Here is a 25,438-nt window from a genome sequence, read left to right on the forward strand (position 1 = left end):
ATGGAGCACTGGGTGTTATGCACAAACAATGAATCATGGAACACTACATCGAAAACTAATGATGTAATGTATGGTGATTAACATAACATAATAATAATTAAAAAAAGATTTTAACACTTTAAGTCACAAAGTAGTATGTGGCCTATTTTCTTTGGTGACCTCTAGAAGCTAAGCATGACCTTTGGCTGATAGCCAGCAAAGCAAGAGGTCTTCAGTCCTGCAACCTCAGGGGACTGAACTCTCTTAATAATCTCATTGAGCAAGGAAATGGAATCCCCACCAGAGCTTCCAGAAGTAAGTGCAACCCTGCCTACACCTCGACTTTTGCTCATTGAGATCCATGTTGGACCTATGACCTACAGTTCTGTAAGATAATAAACATGTGCTATTATCAGTCAATCTATTTGTGGTAATTTATGACAATAGCAATAGGAAACGAATCCACAGATACACAGAAACTGATGTGGGAGTTGTTGTAGACTGGATCAGAACATACTGATCTTAATCTTCTATCTTACATCAATTTAACTATAGAATTTGAGGATTTGAAATACTCCACTTCCTAGCCCCCCTTCCAGCTAAGTATGAGCAGACAACTCAATGCTGGCTGATGAGATGAATGTAGGTATCAGCAAGTGCTCTTTTGCTTCCATTTTCTTTCATTCCTGGAAGGTTGCAGATGTCATATCTAAGAATGGAAAATCAGGAAGATGACAAAAATGTAGCCTTCTGATGTCATTTTAAAAGCCCTGGACTATTTATTCCTCATAAATTTTGTTGTGTGAAACAAATAAATATGTTTTATGGTGTATGCATGCATGAAATTCTAAAGGAGAAAATATCTACAATAATAATGTTTCACAATGTGTGGAAGGGGATAGTATCTCTTTAGTATATATTCAGCTGGTGTGGAAGTCCTTTTGTGGTAGGAAATGTTTTCCAGGAATGCAGGTTTTGGTACTTAAAAATAATGTGGTATGATTGAACACTTCAGGTGTTTAAAGGATGATTTCCTTCACTTTGCATGTTCACTTTGCACCTTCATCTGATGTATGAACTTCTGAGGTGATAGACAGTTGTAAATACAAACACATTTTATTTGTTTTTAATATTTTAAAAAGATTTTATATATTTATTTGAGACAGAGAGAGAGAAAGCACAAGCAGTGGGGGAGAGGGAGAAGCAGGCTCCCAACTGAGCAAGGAGCCAGACATGGGGCTCGATCCCAGGACCCTGGGATCATGACCTGAGCCAAAGGCAGATGCTTAACTGACTGAGCCATCCAGGTGCCCACAAATGCATTTTATTAGTAATTTGCAAGAATTTAATATACTCAAAGTAACAATGGGGGAGTAACAAGAAAGGTCTAAGAATCATCCATTGATATTTCAAAGAAAAGAGTTTTATATTTATCTAGGTGCAGCTCTTATAATTATATCATATGCCAGACATTTGATAATTTGCAAGGAGTTTCTTCACAAATCTCTTATATTTAAAAAAAAAATTTTCACTTTTTCATCAGCTTTGCTGCTACTCCTGTATGATTTTGGCATTGAAAAGCATGGTTAAACCTATGACTTTGAAGATATTCTTTATAACTTGGCTTACAAAGAATATGACTCTTCACCATTATTTGAAATAGTATCCCAAAGTAGGGAAAACTATTTCAAGAGCTTATGATTCACAGTACCTCTATCAGTATTGACTCATGGTTATGTTTCAATCTATCTTTCCTTTGAAGATTCATATGACCATAATGATAAGTTCCTATAACTAATATTTCATCATTAAGATAAAGTCTGCTAGGGGCGCCTGGGTGGCTCAGTCATTAAGCGTCTGCCTTTGGCTCAGGTCATGATCTCAGGGTCCTGGGATCCAGCCCCACATCAGGCTCCCTGCTCGGCGGGAAGCCTGTTTCTCCCTCTCCCATTCCCCCTGCTTGTGTTCCCTCTCTCGCTGTGTCTCTCTCTGTCAAATAAATAAATAAAATCTTAAAAAAAAAAAAAGATAAAGTCTGCTAAACACTTACAAATGATCTCACAAGGAAGTATGATTTATCATCTTGTCTGAACAGGCTTCAGTCTGTTGTATTTGAAATATAAGGCCATATTAACAGTAGTGTGCAAATATTTTAGTAATATTCATTACATAAAAACCACATGTATTCTATTCTATCCTTCACTATTGTCTGTCAGTCCCCTTCTACAGGCTTTATTGACTGTGTACATAAGAATGTCTATGACAAACAAAAGTCACTTCTAGGGACCAAGAAAGACCTTTTGCCAGTATCTGAGATTATTTTTAAATATGCAGGCTGACCTTGGAAGGGAGTTTCTTAAACGGAGTTGCCAAAAGAGATTGTTTGTTTAATGAGGATAAAATATATTCTTTAGACTAGACCAGGGAAATGACATATGTAACATCTTAATGATGACTTTGTTAGTTGGTAGCATTTTAAAATTTATTTTTAATTTATATACAATAAATTTTAAATTTACATACAAAGTAAAATTCACTCCTTTCAGTTTAAGTTCCACAAGATTTGATAAATTCATGGAGACATATAATCATAAACATGATTAAGGAACAGTTCCAGTACTCCCCAAATTTCTCACCTGTTGTCTTTTTGCAGTTGACAATTCCCACCAACTTTATCACTAGGCAACCTTCCTCTGTCCATATAGTTTTCCCTTTTACACCAATGTTTATAGCAGCTTTATCAACAATAGCCAAACTATGGAGAGAGCCCAAATGTCCATCAACTGATGAATGGATGGTATATAAGTATAAATATAAATATAAATATATATATCTCCAATGGAATACTATTCAGCCATCAAAAAGAATGAAATCTTGCCATCTAGCTAAAGTGTATTATGCTAAGTGAAATAAGTCAGACAAAGAAAGACAAATACCATATGATTTCATATGTGGAATTTAAGAAACAAAACAGATGAACATAGGGGAAGAAATAAAAAGAGAGAGGGAGGCAAACCTCTTAGACTCTTAACCATAGAGAACAAACTGAGGGTTGATGGAGGGAGGTGGGTGGGGGATGGGCTAAATAGGTGGTGGGGATTAAGGAGGGCACTTGTGATGAGCGTTGTATGTTATATATAAGTGATGAATCACTAAATTCTACTCCTGAAATAAATATTACACTATATGTTAACTAAGTAGAATTTAAATAAAAAGTTGAAACAAACACAAGAATGTCATATAAATAGAATCAGACAGTAAAGTCTTTTAAATCTGGCTTCTTTCATTTGGCATAAAGCATTTGGCATTTACCATGTTGTTGTATGCATTAATGTAGTCTGTTCATTTTTATTGCTGAGTTGTGTTCCAATGTATGAGGTTCTGGAGTTTGTTTATCCATTCCCTAGATGAAGGACATTCATGCTGTTTCCAGTTTTTGCTGTTTTAAACAAAGCTACCCTGAATATTTTGTCTGTAGTTTTTTTTGTGTGTGTAAACACAAACGTTAATTTCTCTATGATAAATAGTCAGGAGTGGGACTTTAGGGTAAATGTATATGGTAAATGTATAGTTAACTTTACAATAAACTGCCAACTCATTTTCCAGTGTGGATGTTCATTTTGCATTCTTATCAGAAATGCATGAGTGCTCTGGTTGCTTTGAATCCTTGCTATCATTAGGCATTATCATGAATCGTTTCATTTTTGTTGTTGTTATTGTGGGTTTTTTATCACTCAAATAGGCATTCAGTGATATATCATTTTCTTTGTTTTTTTTCCTTCCCTAATCAAAACTGATGTGAGCATCTTTTCACAGCCTTACTTGCAGTCTCTATATCTTCTTTGATAAGATGTCCAAGTTGTTTGCCAATTTTTAAATTAATTTGTTTCCTTATTATTGAGTTTTGAGAGTTTATGTATATTCTAAACACAAGTACTTTGTTTACTAGGTGTTGTGCAAATCTATACCCCAGACTATGCTTTGTCTTTCTATCTTTTCATGGTATCTTTTACTTAGCAAAAATATTTAATTTAATGAAATTAAATTTCCTTTTTTCTTCCTTCATGATTCATGCTTTTGGGCTTATATTTCTGTACTTTCTGCCTAACCCAAGGTCATATAATTTCTCCTATGTTTATTCTGAAGTATTCACAGTTTTGGTTTTATATTTACATCTATGATCCATTTTATTGATATTTACAAAGAAGCCAAGTGTTTTATTTCATTAGTTTTCTCTGCTTTTTTTCTGTTTTCAATGTCATTGATTTCTGCTCTAATCTTAATTATTTCCTTTGGTCTGTTTGCTTTGAATTTATTTTTATTTTGTTTATCTAATTTCTCAATGTGGAAGCTTAGATTATTGGGATTTCTTTTTTCTTTGCTTTTCAAATGTAAGATTTATTTAATTATTTTGCTGTAACAGATACATTTTTATTTCTCTTGCTTCTTTAAAAGAATATTATGGTAGGATTTATATGGCAGCTCTCTGGTATCATCAGGGAATGGGATTGCAGGAATAAGAAAGGGCAGATGTCTCCATCCCCTACCAATATTTTAAATTGGGAAAACTCTAGAATCACATGCATTTATAAGAAATAATACAAAGAGCTCCCTTTTACAATTTTCCCAGTTTCTCCCAATAGTAACATTTTGCAAAATTATAACTTAATGTCACAACCAGGATACTGACATTAATACATTCACTGGTCTTATTCCAAGTTCCCCAGTTTTTTTTTTTTTAAGATTTTTTTATTTTTATTTATTTGACAAAGAGAGAGAGATAGCGAGAGAGGGAACACAAGCAGGGGAAGTGGGAGAGGGAGAAGCAGGCTTCCCGCGGAGCAGGGAGCCCGATGTGGGGCTCAATCCCAGGAGCCTGGGATCATGACCTGAGCCGAAGGCAGACATTTAATGACTGAGCCACTGAGGCTTCCTCCAAGTTCCCCAGTTTTACCTGTACTCAATTGTGTCTGTGTGTACACACACATGCACACATACACGTGTTCCAAATTTCCCTCTTATATCATTTCCTTCATTCTGAAGAACTGCCTTAGTATATCTTCTAGAGCAGGTACACTGGCAATAGATCCTAATACTATTCTTTCATCTAATAACAGTGGGGATGGGGGCGCCTGGGTGGCTCAGTCGGTTAAGCGCTGCCTTCGGCTCAGGCCATGATCCCAGGGTCCTGGGATCAAGCCCCGCATCAGGCTTCCTGCTCAGCGGGAAGCCTGCTTCTCCCACTCCCTGCTCAGCGGGAAGCCTGCTTCTCCCTCTCCCTCTGCCTTCCGCTCTGCCTATCTGTGCTCTCTCTCTGTCTCTGTCAAATAAATAAATAAAATCCAAAAAATAAATAAATAAATAGATAAAAACAGTGGGGATGTTTGCAACATGGAAATCATCAAATGTTACAAGACAGGGTTTCTTTTTACTTCTCTTTCTTCCTTTCTATGTATGTCTCTATATCTATCATCTATCTCTATCTATTTATCTATCTATCTATATCTATGTATCATTATTTATCCTATCAGTTCTGCTCTGATGGATACCCCTGATTAATATACCTCCAAAAGTCTCCATCTCCAAATACCATCACATGGGTGAGGGCCTCAACATATACACCTTTAGGGGGACAGGATTTTCATCATAGCACAAACACCGTTAAAATAGCCCAATGTAAAATAAAACAAGGTCTTCAAGGATTTAAACCCATTATACAAGACTTATTTAGAGAAGGGGTGATTATCCCCACTACTTCTCCATCTTAAAGCCCAATTTGGCCTGTTCTTAAACTTGGAAATAATGGATGTCATTATATTACCACAACTTTAATCCCATGATCCCACTCATTAAGGCACCCACATGAAATATTATTGAAATTACTGACTCCATCAATCAACAACTGTTAAATATTTTGTAGCCATCGATTAGACCAATATATTCTGTTCAGTGCCTATTTCAACAGTCTCTCAGAGGTAGTTTGCCTTCAGCTCTAAAGGGATATAATTCACCTTTACTTAGCCATCCATTGAGTATCTCAATAGGTCTGCCATCCCACACAATTTTTTCAGGCAAGATATTAACTGCATTCAGCTTTCTCTGCAAACATAGGTATGATATTGTGTATAAAGGATCCTCCTCCAAAGAGATTCATTTGACAGACTCGTTTTGGACATACAAACATTTACAAGGGAGCTCATAAAAAGGGGGTGGACCATTATCCCTCACAGTAAAAGACCCCACCCCTGAAGATTATTTGGTAAACCAGAGATTGCTCCATCCCTACCACTATAAAGAAACAGCTATTGATCATCTTAGCACCTGCAATATTAAAACAAAACTAAAGTCTTATAGACTTATGGGGTTTCTGGAAGAAACAAATCTTTGATTTTACTTAAGCCAATTTATGCTTTGACTCACAAAGTTGCCCATGGTTAATAGGGCTTTTTAAAAAGAGTTTCTAGAATCTGCCCCTATTACAACTGGCTGTCCTGTTAGTGCCTCCCAGAGGGTCCTTCATTCTAAGTGGCCAGAAGTTTCCCAAGGACTTCTGGTACAAGAAATCGCCCTCCTCAGCTCTATGCTACCCACCATTAAAGTGGTAATTGTGAGTGCATACTGGGCTCTCCTGAAAATAGGGGCTCTCACGGGCCCTAATCCCATGACCCTCTATTAGCTGACCACTGTGTTTTGTGTCATGGAAACAGTACCCCCACAAGATTAGGGCAGTTACTGACCCCTCCGTGCTACAGGATAAAGCTAAACTTGGGCCCACAGGTATATCCCACTTTCAGTAGTGTGTGGTCTCCCCTGGCCTCAGTCCCTTGCCAGAGACCAAGGTGCTGAGTGAGTTACTTCTCTCCTGGACCCTTTGGATAATCATGGAGCAGTTGGAGTCAAGTGAATGTACAGGAAAGGGAGTTTTTACACTTAATACGGACAACATTCCTACCATTGTACATGATAGAACTCTCTAGAGGAGTTGCTGTTTGCCCCTTATCAGGACATCCCTGATCACAGATGAGAACCCAGGATGGGCACAATTGCTCAGACTTCAAGCAGTCATCTTGATACTCTGACCAATAATCAGCTCCATCTTTACCTTTTTATAGACTCTTGGACCATTGCCAATAGTTTAACTGTCTGGTTAGCATAATGGCTGCAAAAATAATTCCTTATATAAAGTTGTCACAGTCTCTGGCAAATAGCCAGCAAGGAAATGAGGCCCTGATTCTTACAGTGGCAAAGAAATTAACTTTGCCAACAGCTTGAATGATCATGAACATAAATCCTTCCCCAAGCAAGCATTCAGATGATGCCCCAGCTCCAGCCAAGGCTTTGACCACAGCTTGCTGGAGGACCCAGCTAAACCCTGGTCATGCTCCTGCCCTACAGAGACTATGAGCTGATAAATAGGTACTGATTTAACCTTCTAACTTTTTGGTAATTTGTTATGCCGCAATAGATAATTAATATATATGTCCTTTATCAGCTTGAGAAAGGCTCCTTTTTCTAATTTATTAAGATAATTTACTCGGAATGTATATCAAATATGTCACATTGTTGGATTTCCTTTCTGCATTTATTGAGATAATCTTGTGGCTTTTCTCCTTTAATTTGTTCATATGGTTAAATAAATTGATTTTTAAATGCTCACCAACATTGAATTTCTGAAATAAATCCTTCTTGGTCATGTTATATTACCTGCCTTAAGTAACATTGGATTTGATTTACTAATATTTTGTTAATGACTTTTTGTATCTATCTCCATAAGTCAGACTATAATGTTCTCATTTTTAAAAAATTCTTCTCAGGTTTGGTTTTAAGGTTCTTATGGTTTCATACAAAAAGCATAACATTATGCTATATTTGTCTAGTCTCTGAACAATTTTGCATAATTTGAAACTGTTTCTTGTTAAAATATTTAGAATTCACCAGATAAGCCATTTGGGCTGGTACCATTTTTGTAAGAAAGTTTTGAGTGTCATTTTTTTTCTGAATGCAGAATAATAGTTTGACTTTTTAAACCTCATCTTTCTAAGGTTGTCATTCTAATGTCTTTTGAAATCCTTTATTTCTGATGAGAAATCACTCATTTTTATGTTTGTTTCATTTGATGGTTGTTTGGGTTCTTTGTCTATTTTATAGTTATTTTTGTTGCTGTTTTGCTTCATTTTCTTTTAACTATTCTATGCCTAGATGTAATTCACTTTGCATTCATTATATGTTCACTGAGATTCTAGATCTGAGTGTTGGTGTAATTTCTCTGTGTTCTTATAGAATTATCATTATTATTATTATTTATTATTTTTTTAGGGATCATATTTTCCTGCCTCTACATATGTCTCATGATTTTTAAAATTTATTTTACACTGGATATTTTGCATAAAAAAAGTAGAGACTTAAGTAGACAATATTTGCCCTTAGAATTAAGAACAATTTCTCTGTGTAGCTGCTAGGATAAGGGGCTGAGTCAATCAAACCTATAGTTGAGCTTGGTCTGGAATTTGCTGCAGCTTTAATTAGATTCATTTCTCCATTGGCTCTAAATATTTCTATTATTTATACATAGTGAAGTGATAAGGATTTTTCTTTCTTTAGTGATCAGTTTGGTAAAAATAGAATTTCTTGTCCATTCTTTGGTGCTTTTGTGTAGATTCGAAATAGCTTTAGTCATTATTTTATTTGTTTTCAGTAAGATAGCTGGTCTGTGCATCTTAGGCTGTCATAGTCCCAAAAGAAGAGTCTCCTTTCTTACAAGATATTTATTCATTCATGTAAATTAAACTAGCTTTCCCCCTTGTTTTGGCAGTTCTGTAGGACTGATTAATGGTTAAATTACCATTAATTTTTGCTAATTTGATACTTGTTTTAGAACATGAGTTCAATCTTAATTCAACTGTATTTCAATTGGTCTGCCATAAAATTAATTCAACTTATTGGGGTATTGATACCAAGGGTGGGAAAGTATAGAATCAGGATTTACTATTTAATGATGCTTTATTGGGGCTGAAAGTCAGAATATCATGTGCAGAGAGAAGAGATACATCTTACCGAAGTAACATAAGTGTTTCTTAAAAGAAAATAACGAAATCTGAAAAACACTCCCACAGGGTGAGAAATCAAATACTGTCCAGTTGAATGAAATAACAATTACACCAAAGGTCTCTAAGAACACTGGAAGATTAGGGGTGCCTTCAGGACTTAGACTTACTCCTTGGGTGATCACATAGTTGTCTCTGGTGCCATCCAGTGTGTAGAAGATGTAACAACTCTCTAGATTCTGGGGCAAAAGGAAAACACTGTGTTTATTCTTTCCCAAGCAGGCCCAGGGTGAAAGAGCACTTGCTGGGAAAGTCTGATTTCCTAAGAACTGGTTCAAGGTGGGCATTCTAGGTATTTGCGTGACAGAGCATATATTTTTCTGATGACTTTCTATACCGCGTTGGCTTCAGGTTCCAAGCAAAAGATCCTAATATAAACCCTCTGATTCATCAATTTTCATTCATTCATGTTTCCTAATATTCAATTCACAATTCATTAAGTTAAATTCGTTCAGTAAGTTGCTCATTATAGATATATTTTTCAATTAATTTAATTCTTTTCTATAGATTCCAATTCCTTGGTGAATTACTCCACTCTTCAGTCATTTTTCCAATTAATTCTTTTTAAACCTACTTTTACAATTATTCTAAAGTCCTTACTTGCCAACTCCAAAAGGCGGTTCAATCTTCATTTGCTTTTAGCCTTTTCCCTCTTCTTTATTGCTCATAAGTCTTGCCCACCCTCTGTGTATTTGCTTATTTCATGCCATATAGTGACTACAAAGAAAAATGTTCCAGATGACTTCACCCACCAAAGACTGTTCAATCATTCCTCCGATGAAGTTAAGGCTGATAATCTCAATTCAGTCTGAAACCGATCTGAGTTGAATCTTCCTTACAGTTTTGGCAAGATGGAGTGTACCTCCAGTTCACCCCTATTTCTAAGGAATGACATTCCAGGCTTACACTTAAGAACTTGGACTCTCTTTGTCTCTTCAGCAAGAAGAGAATGAAAGAATTTCCTGTGTTTCAGAGGTTTCTGGTTTACATCTTTAACCTCCCACCCCGACCAACTTTAGAATTTGGGGAAAATGCCTTGAAAGGAAGATCACTATGTGTTTGAGGCCATACAAATGTCCAGTTTTGCACTATTCCTGTGTGTGCAATTACCAAAAGTTTGGCAAGTTTTTTTGAGTCCAGCTGAAGCCCTGTTCCAGGGACCATACCTGTATTCTCAGATTAGATTCTCAGGGAAATGTGGTTTCTGATTGTGAGGTCAAATGAGAAATCCCTCTAAGGTTTTACACTTTTTTTTTTATTCTCAGAACCCAAATTCATAGCAGGTTTTTGTATCCTAAACACTAAGAAATTGGGAGATTTTTTAAAAAGATTTTATTTATTCATTTGAGAGAGAGAGACAGACAGAGAGAGAGAGCATGAGCAGGGGAGAGAGGCAGAGGGAGAAGCAGACTCCCCGCCAAGCTGGGAGCCTGACATGGGGCTCCATCCCAGGACCTTGGGATCATGGCCTGAGCTGAAGGCCGACTCTTAACCATCTGAGCCACCCAGGTGTCCCATAAACCATACCTTAATATCTACATTAAGATGACTTAGCTATTCCTCTGTTTTTAATAGCATGACTAAATTCATCTAAGAGTTTTCGCCCAGGCAAATATTTTGATTGCTCATTACAAAAATTTCTACAACCCATAGACTCTTTAATGGAAAACATCAACAGTTTACTCTTCAAATTCTTTGGATCTCTTGCCACAAAATCCTTTCTTTGTTTCCACCAATCTGAACCATTGTCTCCCTTTTTAAAAAAATTTTATTTTATTATGTTATGTTAATCACCATACATTACATCACTAGTTTTAGATGTAGTGTTCCATGATTCATTGTTAGTGCATAACACCCAGTGCTCCATGCAGAATGTGCCCTCTTTAATTCCCATCACCAGGCTAACCCATCCTCCCACCCCCCTCCCCTCTAGAACCCTCAGTTGGTTTCTCAGAGTCCATAGTCTCTCACGGTTCGTCTCCCCCTCCAATTCCCCCCCTTCATTCTTCCCTTCCTACTATCTTCTTCTTCTTTTTTTAACATATATTATTTGTTTCAGAGGTACAGGTCTGTGATTTAACAGTCCTACACAATTCACAGCGCTCACCATAGCCCATACCCTCCCCAATGTCCATCACCCAGCCACCCCATCCCTCCCACCCCCACCACTCCAGCAACACTCAGTTTCCTGAGATTAAGAATTCCTCGTATCGGGCGCCTGGGTGGCTCAGTTGGTTAAGCGACTGCCTTCGGCTCAGGTCATGATCCTGGAGTCCCGGGATCGAGTCCCACATTGGGCTCCCTGCTCAGCAGGGAGTCTGCTTCTCCCTCTGACCCTCCTCCCTCTCATGCTCTCTGTCTCTCATTCTCTCTCTCTCAAATAAATAAATAAAATCTTTAAAAAAAAAAAAAAGAATTCCTCGTATCAGTGAGATCATATGATACATGCCTTTCTCTGATTGACTTATTTCGCTCAGCATAATACCCTCCAGTTCCAACCATGCCGTTGCAAATGGCAAGATGTTGAACCATTGTCTCTTGATCTCTAGCCAATCCTATCAAAATCTTGCTTTGAAAGATCTACCTTAAACCAAACTTCCTAAATTCTTTCCTTGCTTCCCCCTTCTCCACTGAAACTGTGAAAGCTCTGTGAGGTGGTGTTCTCCCTTATTAAGGCAAGTAGTAAACTCAGCTTTGTCTTATCAACTGTTTACTTTGGTGATATATGAGGAAATCCACCTTTTGCATCATATATATAAACTCATCATTATGGACTAGAGAACCTTCAAGAAAAGTTATACCTATTTAGAGGTGAGCTGAAAACTTACAGATGTCCCTGTAGGAATTTATCAAGTATAAGTATGGGTAAGAAACTGAAATATATAGGCTTTTCTAGAACTTTTGACAGCTACATAGTGCTGGAATATCAAAACTGAAGATGCAAGGAAACTCAAACAAATGGTAGATTTTCTATTCAAGACATTTTCTAAATTCAAAACTTCAGAATATAATGACAAAGAGCACTAAAACTTTTCAAAAAACAAAGTCTGTTGGCCATTTGGATATCTTCTTTGGAAAAATGTATGTTCATGTCTTCTGCCCATTTCTTGACTAGATCATTTGTTCTTTGGGTGTTGAGTTTAAGAAGTTCTTTTTATTCTTTTTTTTTTAATTTTTTTTTATTCTTATGTTAAACCCCATACATTACATCATTAGTTTTAGATGAAGTGTTCCATGATTCATTGTTTGTGCATAACACCCAGTGCTCCATGCAGAATGTGCCCTCCTCAATACCCACCACCAGGCTAACCCATCCTCCCACCCCCCTCCCCTCTAGAACCCTCAGTTTGTTTTTCAGAGTCCATCGTATCTCATGGTTCATCTACCCCTCCGATTTCCCCCGCTTCATTCTTCCCCTCCCGCTACCTTCTTCTTCTTTTTTTTTTTAACATATATTGCATTATTTGTTTCAGAGGTACAGATCTGAGATTCAACAGTCTTGCACAATTCACAGCGCTTACCAGAGCACATACCCTCCCCAGTGTCTATCACCCAGTCACCCCATCCCTCCCACCCCACCCCCCACTCCAGCAACCCTCAGTTTGTTTCCTGCAATTAAGAATTCCTCATATCAGTGAGGTAATATGATACATGTCTTTCTCTGTTTGACTTATTTCACTCAACATAATACCCTCCAGTTCCATCCACGTTGTTGCAAATGGCAAGATCTCATTCCTTTTGATGGCTGCATAATATTCCATTGTATATATATATACCACTTCTTCTTTATCCATTCATCTGTCGATGGACATCTTGGCTCTTTCCAGTTTGGCTATTGTGGACATTGCAGCTATAAACATCGGGGTGCACGTACCCCTTTGGATCCCTACTTTTGTATCTTTGGGGTAAATACCTAGTAGTGCAATTGCTGGATCATACGGTAGCTCTATTTTCAACTTTTTGAGGAACCTCCATACAGTTTTCCAGAGTGGCTGCACCAGCTTGCATTCCCACCAACAGTGTAGGAGGGTTCCCCTTTCTCCGCATCCCCGCCATCATCTGTCATTTCCTGACTTGTTAATTTTAGCCATTCTGACAGGCGTGAGGTGGTATCTCATTGAGGTTTTGATTTGTATTTCCCTGATGCTGAGTGATGTTGAGCACTTTTTCATGTGTCTATTGGCCATTTGGATGTCTTCTTTGGAAAAATGTCTGTTCATGTCTTCTGCCCATTTCTTGATTGGATTCTTTGTTCTTTGGGTGTCGAGTTTGATGAGTTCTTTATAGATTTTGGATACTAGCCCTTTATCTGATATGTCATTTGCAAATATCTTCTCCCATTCTGTCGGTTGTCTTTTGGTTTTGTTGACTGTTTCCTTTGCTTTGCAAAAGCTTTTTATCTTGATGAAGTCCCAATAGTTCATTTTTGCCCTTGCTTCCCTTGCCTTTGGCGATGTTTCTAGGAAGAAGTTGCTTTGGTTGAGGTCAAAGAGGTTGCTGCCTGTGTTCTCCTTTAGGATTTTGATGGACTCCTGTCTCACATTGAGGTCTTTCAACCATTTGGAGTCAATTTTTGTGTGTGGTGTAAGGAAATGGTCCAGTTTCATTCTTCTGCATGTGGCTATCCAATTTTCCCAACACCAATCGTTGAAGAGACTGTCTTTGTTCCATTGGACATTCTTTCCTGCTTTGTCAAAGATGAGTTGGCCATAGAGTTGAGGGTCCATTTCTGGGCTCTCTATTCTGTTCCATTGATCTATGTGTCTGTTTTTGTGCCAATACCATGCTGTCTTGATGATGACAGCTTTGTAATAGAGCTGGAAGTCCGGAATTGTGATGCCGCCAGTTTTGCTTTTCTTTTTCAACATTCCTCTGGCTATGCGGGGTCTTTTCTGGTTCCATACAAATTTTAGGATTATTTGTTCCATTTCTTTGAAAAAAGTGGATGGTATTTTGATGGGGATTGCATTGAATGTGTAGATTGCTCTAGGTAGCATTGACATCTTCACAATATTTGTTCTTCCAATCCATGAGCATGGAACGTTTTTCCATTTCTTTGTGTCTTCCTCCATTTCTTTCATGAGTATTTTATAGTTTTCTGAGTACAGATCCTTTGTCTCTTTGGTTAGATTTATTCCTAGGTATCTTATGGTTTTGGGTGCAATTGTAAATGGGATCGACTCCTTAATTTCTCTTTCTTCTGTCTTGTTGTTGGTGTATAGGAATGCCACTGACTTCTGTGCATGGATTTTCTATCCTGCCACTTTACTGAATTCCTGTATGAGTTCTAGCAGTTTTGGGGTGGAGTCTTTTGGGTTTTCCACATAAAGTATCATATCATCTGCAAAGAGTGAGAGTTTGACTTCTTCTTTGCCGATTTGGATGCCTTTGATTTCTTTTTGTTGTCTGATTGCTGTGGCTAGGACTTCCCATACTATGTTGAATAGCAGTGGTGATAGTGGACATCCCTGACACGTTCCTGACCTTAGGGGGAAAGCTCTCAGTTTTTCCCCATTGAGAATGATATTCGCTGTAGGTTTTTCATAGATTGCTTTTATGATATTGAGGTATGTACCCTCGATCCCTATACTCTGAAGAGTTTTGATCAAGAAAGGATGCTGTACTTTGTCAAAAGCTTTTTCTGCATCTATTGAGAGGATCATATGATTCTTGTTCTTTCTTTTGTTAATATATTGTATCACATTGATTGATTTGTGGATGTTGAACCAACCTTGCAGCACAGGGATAAATCCCACTTGGTCGTGGTGAATAATCCTTTTAATGTACTGTTGGATCCTATTGGCTAGTATTTTGGTGAGAATTTTTGCATCCATGTTCATCAGGGATATTGGTCTGTAATTCTCCTTTTTGATGGGGTCTTTGTCTGGTTTTGGGATCAAGGTATTGCTGGCCTCATAAAATGAGTTTGGAAGTTTTCCTTCCATTTCTGTTTTTTGGAACAGTTTCAGAAGAATAGGTATTAATTCTTCTTGAAATGTTTGGTAGAATTCCCCTGGGAAGCCATCTGGCCCTGGGCTTTTGTTTTTTGGGAGATTTTTGATGACTGCTTCAATTTCCTTAGTGGTTACAGGTCTGTTCCGGTTTTCTATTTCATCCTGGTTCAGTTTTGGTAGTTGATACATCTCTAGGAATGCATCCATTTCTTCCAGGTTATCTAATTTACTGGTCTATAGTTGCTCATAATATGTTCTTATAATTGGTTGCATTTCTTTGGTGTTGGTTGTGATCTCTCCTCTTTCATTCATTATTTTATTTATTTGGGGCATTTCTCTTTTCTTTTTGATAAGTCTGGCCAGGGATTTATCAATCTTATTACTTCTTTCAAAGAACCGGGTCCTAGTTTCGTTGATCTGTTCTACTGTTCTTTTGGTTTCTATTTCATTGATTTCTGCTCTGATATTTATTATTTCTCTTCTCCTGCTGGGGTTAGTCTTTATTTGCTGTTCTTTCTCCAGCTCCTTTAGGTGTAAGGTTAGGTTGTGTTTTTGAGACCTTTCTTGTTTCTTGAGAAAGGCTTGTATTGCTATATACTTTCCTCTTAGGACTGCCTTTGCTGCATCCCAAAGATTTTGAATAGTTGTGTTTTCATTTTCATTGGTTTCCATGAATTTTTTAAATTCTTCTTTAATTTCCTGGTTGACCCATTCATTCTTTAGTAGGATGCTCTTTAGTTTCCATGTATTTGAGTTCTTTCTGACTTTCCTCTTGTGATTGAGTTCTAGTTTCAAAGCACTGTGGTCTGAAAATATGCAGGGCATGATCCCAATCTTTTGATACTGGTGGAGACCTGATTTATGACCTAGGATGTGATCTATTCTGGAGAATGTTCCATGGGCACTAAAGAAGAATGTGTATTCTGTTGCTTTGGGATGGAATGTTCTGAATATATCTGTGAAGTCCATTTGGTCCAGTGTGTCATTTAAAGTCTTTATTTCCTTGTTGATCTTTTGCTTAAATGATCTGTCCATTTCAGTAAGTGGGGTGTTAACGCCCTCTACTATTATTGTATTGTTGTTGATGTGTTTCTTTGCTTTTCTTATTAATTGGCTTATATAATTGGCTGCTTCCATGTTAGGGGCATAGATATTTACAATTGTTAATTCTTGTTGGATAGACCCTTTAAGTTTGATATAGTGTCCTTCCTCATCTCTTATTACAGTCTTTGGTTTAAAATCTAATTTGTCTGATATAAGGATTGCCACCCCAGCTTTCTTTTGATGTCCATTAACATGGTAAATGGTTTTCCACCCCCTCACTTTCAATCTGGAGATGTCTTTGGGTCTAAAATGAGTCTTTTGCCAATAGCATATCAATGGGTCTTGTTTTTTTTATCCAATCTGATCAGCTGTGTCTTTTGATTGGGGCACTTAGCCCATTTACATTCAGGGTAACTATTGAAAGATATGAATTTAGTTCCATTGTATTGCCTGTAAGGTGACTGTTACTGTATCTTGTCTGTGTTCCTTTCTGGTCTATGTTACTCCTAGTTTCTCTCTTTGCTTAGAGGACCCCTTTCAATATTTCTTATAGGGCTGGTTTTGTGTTTGCAAATTCCTTTAGTTTTTGTTTGTCCTGGAAGCTTTTTATCTTTCCTTCTATTTTCAATGACAGCCTAACTGAATATAGTAGTATTGGCTGCATATTTTTCTCATTTAGTGCTCTGAACCTATCCTGCCAGTTCTTTCTGGCCTGCCAGGTCTCTGTGGATAGGTCTGTTGCCAATCTAATGTTTCTACCATTGTAGGTTACAGATCTCTTGTCCCGAGCTGCTTTCAGGATTTTCTCTTTGTCTCTGAGACTCGTAAGTTTTACTATTAGATGTCGGGTGTTGACCTATTTTTATTGATTTTGAGGGGGGTTCTCTGTGTCTCCTGGATTTTGATGCCTGTTTTCTTCCCCAAATTAGGGAAATTCTCTGCTATAATTTGCTCCAATATGCCTTCTGCCCCTCTCTCTCTTTCTTCTTCTTCTGGGATCCCAATTATTCTAATATTGTTTCATCTTATGGTATCACTTATCTCTCAAATTCTGCTCTCATGGTCCAGTAGTTGTTTATCTCTCTTTTTCTCAGCTTCTTTATTTTCCATCATTTGGTCTCCTATATCACTAATTCTCTCTTCTGCCTCATTTATCCTAGCAGTTAGAGCCTCCATTTTTTATTGCACCTCATTAATAGCCTTTTTGATTTTGACTTGGTTAGATTTGAGTTCTTTTATTTCTCCAGAAAGGGTTTCTCTAATATCTTCCATGCTTTTTTCAAGCCCAGCTAGTATCTTTATAATCGTCATTCTGAACTCTAGTTCCAACAACTTACTAATGTCTGTATTGATTAGGTCCCTGGCAGTTGATACTGCCTCTTGTTCTTTTTTTTGAGGTGATTTTTTCTGTCTTGTCATTTTGTCCAGAGGAAAATAGATGAATGAGAGAACAAAATGCTAACAGGGTAACAACAATCCCTAAAAAATATACACTAAACAAATCAGAAGAGACCTGAAACTGGGGGAAAAGAAAGGGAAAGAAAGAAAAAAAAAGATAAAAAAAGAATATGATCAAATATGATCAAGCTGGTGAATAGATCAGTGCCACACATTAGATTTTCGGCATATTTTGGTCTGTTAGAAGAAACTGCCTCCCGAAATTTTAAAGAAAGAAAAGCTTATATATGTACAAAAATAAGGGTAAATACGATGAAGGGATGGAATATGACTGTAAAGATGAAAATTATAAAAGATTTTATAGAAGGAATTGATAAGATAAGAAGTTGGTTGAAAAAAGAAAGAAGAGTAAATAAAAAAAAAAAGAGGGAGAGAATATGATCAGGCAGGAGACTAGAACAAAGCCATACACTAGAGATTTAGGGTATATTTTGGTCTTTTAGAAGAAACTGTATCCCCAAAATTTAAATGAGAACAACTTATATATATACCAAAAATAAGGTTAAGCACTATGAAGGGATAGAATATGACTCTAAAAATGAAAAATAAAATGATTTTTAAAACAGGGATTGGTAAGATGTTGGTTGAAAAAGGGAAAAAGAAAAATCAAAAAAAAAGAAAAGAAAAGAAAAAAAAGAAAATTAAAAAAATTAACTTTGAAAGACTAAAGAATCTTGATAAAAAAGCCATGGATTCTATGTGCAGTGTTCCCCTAGCTCTGGAGTTCTGCCGTTCTCATTGATCGGTAAACTTGGTCTTGCCTGGCTGTTCTCGCTGATCTTCTGGGGGAGGGGCCTGTTGCCATGGTTCCCAAAAGTCTTTGCCGGAGGTAGAATTGCCCTGCCCTTGTGTGGTCTGGGCTAAGTAATCTGCTCGGGTTTGCTCTCGGGAACTTTTGTTCCCTGCAAGCTTTCTGTACAGCTTTGGAGGATGAGAGTAAAAATGGTGGCCTCCCCATCTCCACCCCAGAGGATAAGAGGACTCGGGGCCCCACTCCTCAATGCACCCCCAGAGAAAAGCAGTCAGTCACTCCCATCTCTCTGGTCTCTGGCCGCACTCCGTGCTCACCAGACCAGTGACCAAGCATTTCTATCTTTGGCTCACGACCCGTGTGGAGTCTCCAAACCCAGCAGATCCCTGCAGTGCACTCCCCCGCCGCTCCTCCTGGGGGAGGAAGGGGAGTCTCCCGGATCTGCCGCTTGTTGGGTCCCTGCTGGAGGAGCAGTGGCCCGACTGTGCCGCAGATCACGGTTTATGGCAACCCTGAGCTGAGAGCCTGAGCCTCGGCTCCATCTCTGCAGCCAGCTTCCCCGCTCCCATACCTGGGATCTCTGCCGCGCTCAGGCACCCCCGGTCTTTCTGTGACCCCGAGGGTCCTGAGACCACACTGTCCCGTGAGAGTTCCACCCCCCGCTTAGCCACTGGAGCGACGACCCTCAGCGGAGCCGACTTCTAAAAGTTCCGATTTTGTGCTCCGCGGCTCTATCACTTGCCGGTATTGACCAATGGAGGCCCCCTCCCTGCCATCTATCCTCCCAAATATCACCTTGGATTCACTTCTCCGCACATCCTACCTTCCAGAAAGTGGTTGCTTTTCTGTTCAGAGAGTTGCTGCTATTCTATTCTTCAATCTCCTATTGAGTTTGGAACATGTAAGCATTTCTTTCCCCTTTCAGCAACTCAGCCTGTCTCATGGTGGCCACCCCCTTAATATTCCAACCACCTTCATGGTCACTCTCATGAGCTTTGGCTTGGACACACCTGGACTTGAATTATGCCCACCAATGAGTAGCTTAATGACATGACATATTACTCTCAATATTCTTATCCAAAATACGAAATTAGTAATAAGAATGCAGCTTTATAGAGAGCCAATATATCACAAGGCTTTGGAGTCAAGAGCTTGGGTTTCGATCTTTTTCTATCACATCTTACCTCTCAAACTCTCAGTGCCTTAGTTTCTTCATCTGTAAAAGAAAGAGGACATTGACAAAAACTGCACTGTAATTTTCTTAGTGTGTGTGTGTGTGTGTGTGAGACAAATTATATATAATGTGTTTAGAATATTGCATTGCATGTGGTAATCATTGTATAAGTGACAGCCTTGCCACCTAGCACTGCTCATAAACTAAGGATGGAAGAGAACAAGGGAGCAATTGAAACTGTGTGCTGTTTACATACCATGTGTCAGTTTCTCTAAAGTGTGACCACATAGAAGGATAGATAGATGATAGATGATAGATGGATAGATAGATGATAGATAGATAGATAGATAGATAGATAGATAGATAGATAGATAGATAGATAGATGATAGATAGATGATAGATGATAGATGGATAGATAGATAGATAGATAGATAGATAGATAGATAGATAGATAGATAGATAGATAGAAAAATAGATAGATAGATAGATAGATAGATAGATAGATAGATAGATGATAGATAGATAGATAGATGATAGATAGATAGAGACAGACATAATTTTTTCTAACCCATGAAGCAACTGTCTGAGATACCTGTCATTTTTACAGTATGGATGAAGATATATACATTAAATTGCACTAGGTCACACATCTCACATGTGGCCAAGATGAGATTCTAACCAAATTCTTACTAACTCTAAAGTAAAATCTTATCTTTTCCCAATATCTTGATGACTTTGGAAACAGACGTAGGAATAAATGAACCACTGTCCTATTGTAGTCCTGCATCTCATTCACAGTCTGAGGAAGTAACATGACAGTATATTAATCCTTCTGGTTCCCTTAGGCTCCTCTGTGCTTGTGCCCTAGGGTGTCTGAATGATTATATGACACACACACACACAAATGAAGTTCACACCACTGTCACTGAAAGAATAGGTTTTACATAAATGAGAGAACAACCCAAAACAATTTTGTTCCCTTCCTGGCAATATTACCATGGATCATTGAATACTTGGCTTGTTTGTTTTATGTATTTCCAAGGACATCTTTTGAGGTTAAGAGAAAAGTTTTTGTACTTCAAGCTCAAGCTCCATTTTTTTTTCTACTCCTGGAAAAATTCTGAGATCCCTGAAGCAAGCATTGACAGAATTTTTAGACTCAACACCCTGAATTATACTAGCATAAAAATAAATGGGAGCTATTTTTGTTTGCACAGAACATATAATCAGTGAGGAGGCCATATACAGTAATATTTTTGAATTAGAAGCCAACTTATTACTAAATTTTTTGCCCACTTTATTCAGTCAGTCAACTAATATTCATCAGGCACTCACTAGAAGCCAAGAATTCTAATAAATGCCAAAGATAGAGAAATGATTAATTTAATCATTTTGGTTTAGTATCTTTTTTTTTTTGAAGATTTTATTTTTTCATTTGAGAAAGAGAGAGAGAGAGAGAGCACAAGCAGGGGAAGAGGCAGAGGGAGAAGGAGAAGCAGACTCCCTGCTGAGCTGGGAGCCCCAAATGGGGCTCATCCCAGGACCCTGGGATCATGACCTGAGCAGAAGGCAGACGCTTAACCATCTGAGCCACCCAGGCGTCCCATTTTGGCTTATTATCTTGGTAGGATTTGTGGAGTCACCCTAAACACTTTCCTATCAAAAATATACTCACAGCTGATTTTAATGGCATTTGTTTTCACTTCATTAATATCACCTTTACTTCATATTAACAAAATAACCAGCACTGCTCTGCCTAGAGTACAGCATACTACTATCTATTAAATCCTGGAAAGAAAGAGCAAATTGCTCTACAGTTATCATTCTAAGGCAGACTCTAAAGTCAATTTATGTTTAATAATAAGTGTATTTTTCTTCTCTTCATATCATTATTAGTCCATCCATTAATCCATCACTTTAATCCCCTGAACCAGCTATTGTGCTATATCTGGGTACAAAAAAGTAAGCAAAATCAGATCCCTACATGCAGAAGCCAACTATCCAATGGAAGACAGAGTTATTCAGCAAACAAATAAGATAAAACTATTGAACATGGGATCTGATAGTTACTAAATTCTGAAATACATCTCTCAGGGTTTATATTTGAAAGGAAGTTTGGGCTTGGAGTCTATTTGCTTGTTTGTTTGTTCACTGCAACAGTAAAATAACCACGTAATTATACCTTTTTTTCTCTTTCCCTCAATGTACCATTTTAGGATGTTAGAATTCTCATAGAAAGAAAACAACACGGAATATGGAATTGATGGATGGAAACTACACGTTGGTGGCTGAGTTTGTTCTTTTAGGGTTTCCGACCCACCCTGAACTGCAGATTGTCCTATTCCTTATGTTTCTGATATTGTATGGTATGATTTTTAACAGGGAACATTGGACTGATGATGTTAATCAGGATTGATCCTCACCTTCAAACCCCTATGTATTTTTTCCTTAGCAACCTCTCCTTTGCAGACCTCTGTTACTCCTCAGTCATTGTTCCCAAAATGCTGTTCAATTTCCTCTCAGAAAACAAAGGTATCTCTTATTATGGCTGTGCCTTACAGTTTTATTTTTTCTGCACTTTTGCAGAAAGTCGCCATCTGTAAGCCTTTACTGTATACAGTTGTGATGTCTCGGAGCCTCTGTACATGGTTGATTGTCTTGTCCTACATTGGAGGTAACATGAGTTCCCTGGTTCACACATCCTTTGCCTTTATTCTGAAGTACTGTGATAAAAATGTCATTAATCATTTTTCTGTGACCACCCTCCCCTGCGTAAGCTATCCTGCACAGACACATCAGTTAACGAGTGGCTTCTCTCCGCTTACGGCAGCTCAGTGGAACTTATCTGTTTCATTGTCATCATCTCCTACTTTTTCATCCTTCATTCAGTCTTGAAGATCCGCTCTTCCAGTGGGAAGAAGAAAACCTTCTCCACATGTGCCTCTCACCTGACTTCTGTGGCCATCTATCAGGGGACCCTTCTCTTCATTTACTCACGGCCCAGCTACCTGTATTCTCCCAACACTGATAAAATTATCTCCGTGTTCTACACCATTATCATCCCAGTGCTGAATTCGTTGATTTATAGTTTGAGAAATAAAGATGTAAAGGATGCTGCTAAGAGAGCTCTAAGGTTAAAGGTGGATTCTTCATGAACTATAATGTTCTGAGATTCATCTAAATCCCCAGTTACAAATTGTAATTAGGAACATGCAACATGCCTACTAGCAGACCCACAAGAGATATTATCCAGCACCTGGTTTTCATACAGCCAAATTCAAGTCATAACCCCGTGACATAAGAAAACATTTAAAAGTTTCAAAATTGCTGCTAAATAATAGACTACCATTCAATGATTACTCACTTGGAGTTAATGCTAAAAGGTGTTTTATCAGGTTGTCTCAAGGATATAATAAATAAATCAGAAAAGTGTGTGTGTGTGTGTGTGTGCTCATGTGTTTGTTCATGTGAAATATATCTCAGTTACATGGTAGATTACTGGATGAGGGAGGAGGCCAGATTCCCTTGGTTCTTATGCCAGCTCCGTATCCGGCTAGTGAGTGGCATTTTGAACAAGTTACTTCATTTTTCTATGCCTCAATTAACTTATCTGTAAAATGGGGAGAATATAGTACACATGTCATCAATTGTTGGATGATTAACTGAACACATGCTGTGAATAGTATCTGTACCACTTTTGGCCCTTGATAGATGTTAATTATATATATTTTTATAATAGTTCACATTATTTAAAATGTATATTGTACAATGAGATGATAAGAGGCAGGGATGTAATGGAAGCAATAATACAAAATCAAATCCATTTTCTTCAGTTCAGTTCAGTAATATGATGCTAACCTTCTATACGCAATCTACTCCAAAGGAATTTGGAAACTTTTTCTAAATAGCACCTTGAAGAATATAAGTTAATTGCAAGACAAACTATTGGATTTGTTTCCCTGTCTATCTTTCATATTTTATACACCAAAGTATTATTAGAGGGATGGAACATCTTTCTCTGGCATCTCAGAAACAGAATCAGCTCTCCAATATATCACCTGGATCGCCATGAAGAGATCAACCCACATGCCCTGGTGGGACATCTGAAGACTGAAATTAGAGGCATGTCTTGGCAAAATGTATTTCAGTAACTGATATTTTATACTGTACATTATTTTTTTGTTATTATATTATTTTTGTCTCTGATAATAAATTCAAGCTTTGACCCGGAAATATCAAGGTTTAAAAAGTATGTTTAAATCCATGTCATCTTTGCTGCAAAAATCCCCACAAGATACAGCCCAAATCATTGTCAGTTTTAAATTCCCCTAGGAATCTTTGCATCTCAGACCAAGAAGCCTTCTCCTGAGCATTTCTGTTGTTTCACTCACTAAGAAAAGAGCATCACTCACAACTACACACCCACCAATATATTCTAATATTAAATTTATATTTACTTAGCCAAGATTTGCTTGGCCAAGATTATAGAGACTCACACAGAGCCATACAGATGAGTATCTATCAACAGCTTTTCATGTTCGGTAAGCTCTTAACATATGCAAGCATCTATTGGTGAGAGGGTTCACAGTGCAATATTATACATCCAGCTGCCTATGAAAATCTTAGTTTTGCAACACCACTGCCTTTTCATGCTCAATAATTATATCACTAAATATTACACCACTTAGGAGAAAATATAGCTGTTTCCAAGGGAAGAAATAACTAAAAATACAGGGTATCAGGATTTTTTCAAGGTCAGAAGGGCTGTTGTTATGTGTTGAGCTTTCTAGATGGCCCACATGGCTTCTCCCACTGGGAGCATCCTATATTCATCCCCGGGGGGTTCCGGGCACCTGCTAAATTTCCAAGACTGCGTGGTAGCCAGCAAGGCCTGAATTTGTACTTTAGGTCCAGCAGAGTCAGAACTTTCCGAGGCCACCCACTTAGCTAGGCCTTCCTCTATGGTTTTTGCTGAGGCCTGTGTGGTCCCCGTATTCCTGAAGCTGCTGAATCATCATTTAGGTAATAAAAGCAGAACCACTATAAACATTATGGAAATAGGAAGTTTATGCCTGAACCTCCTGCAAATTTCTTTTTACTAATTCTAACCTGAAACCACACTGGAAAGATTTGGGATATGCAGATCCCAGCCATAACCACATTGGCAGCAGGATCCCAAATAATCCATCCCTTTTCAACATGCTCTTCAGAGACACATCTTATAATCACAATCAACGTTCAAATAAGACAACAGCAAAAGTGTGCTTATTTTTAACAGATGCATGCATACAACTGAAAGAAAAAGAGGCTACACAAAGTTTTATATGCCATTTTATCCTTATGGGGTGGTCTAGTGTCCTTCTAGCTAAGTCGCACGCCTTTGATATCCTATAACTTACAAAAAATTTAAGATAGAAGTTTAAACCTTCTCACCATATCTTGTGTTAAGAAGCAGGGGGATGGGAGAGGTGGAAATATTGGTTAATATATTTATATCAAAACAAGGGAAAATCACAACCATAACTCCTACAGTCTTGTTTTCACGACTGGCCACATGATCATAGCTGGCACATAGAATTTCCTTTTCTCCACAACGTCTTCCATATTCCCTTTAATTTCAGTAAGCATCCCAGTTGCCTTGTCTTCTTGTCTTGTGAAGTGGCCCAAACCTTTATCCCTCAAGTATAGGCAACATTATTAGTTCTTTCTATCGGGGACAGTTACAGTTTTCTGTCAACTTTTTATTCCTAGATATGGAATTCTAAAAGGTGCTCCTAGAGGCTCTCTTGCATTCCAGGAACACACCCCACCACCCCAACTCTATAGTAATGATCACCTGTTCCCTTTATATTCAAGAATGATCATCCCAACTGGTAAAGAAACCTCTTTCTGCCTGTTGAGTAAGAAGCATAAGGGTCTCAAAGTGACCAGATAACAGTCTTGGTATTAGTTGAATGGAACTAATGTGTTCCC

The 25,438-nt window shown here is 37.9% G+C and overlaps 1 protein-coding gene across 1 annotated transcript; it reads left to right on the forward strand.

The window, feature by feature from the left end:
• The first annotated feature begins 21,719 nt into the window (after positions 1 to 21,719).
• Positions 21,720 to 22,620, forward strand: LOC123856408 (olfactory receptor-like protein OLF1). The gene is given in 4 exon segments (XM_045892611.1): positions 21,720 to 21,839; positions 21,841 to 22,052; positions 22,054 to 22,211; positions 22,214 to 22,620. Coding segments are annotated over 4 exon segments (897 nt in total).
• The last annotated feature ends 2,818 nt before the right edge of the window (positions 22,621 to 25,438 follow it).

The sequence above is a fragment of the Mirounga angustirostris genome, unplaced genomic scaffold (genome assembly GCF_029215605.1).
Source record: "Mirounga angustirostris isolate CCGP_5_RB_7025 unplaced genomic scaffold, mMirAng1.0.hap1 SCAF_13, whole genome shotgun sequence".
NCBI classification, from domain to species: domain Eukaryota; kingdom Metazoa; phylum Chordata; class Mammalia; order Carnivora; family Phocidae; genus Mirounga; species Mirounga angustirostris.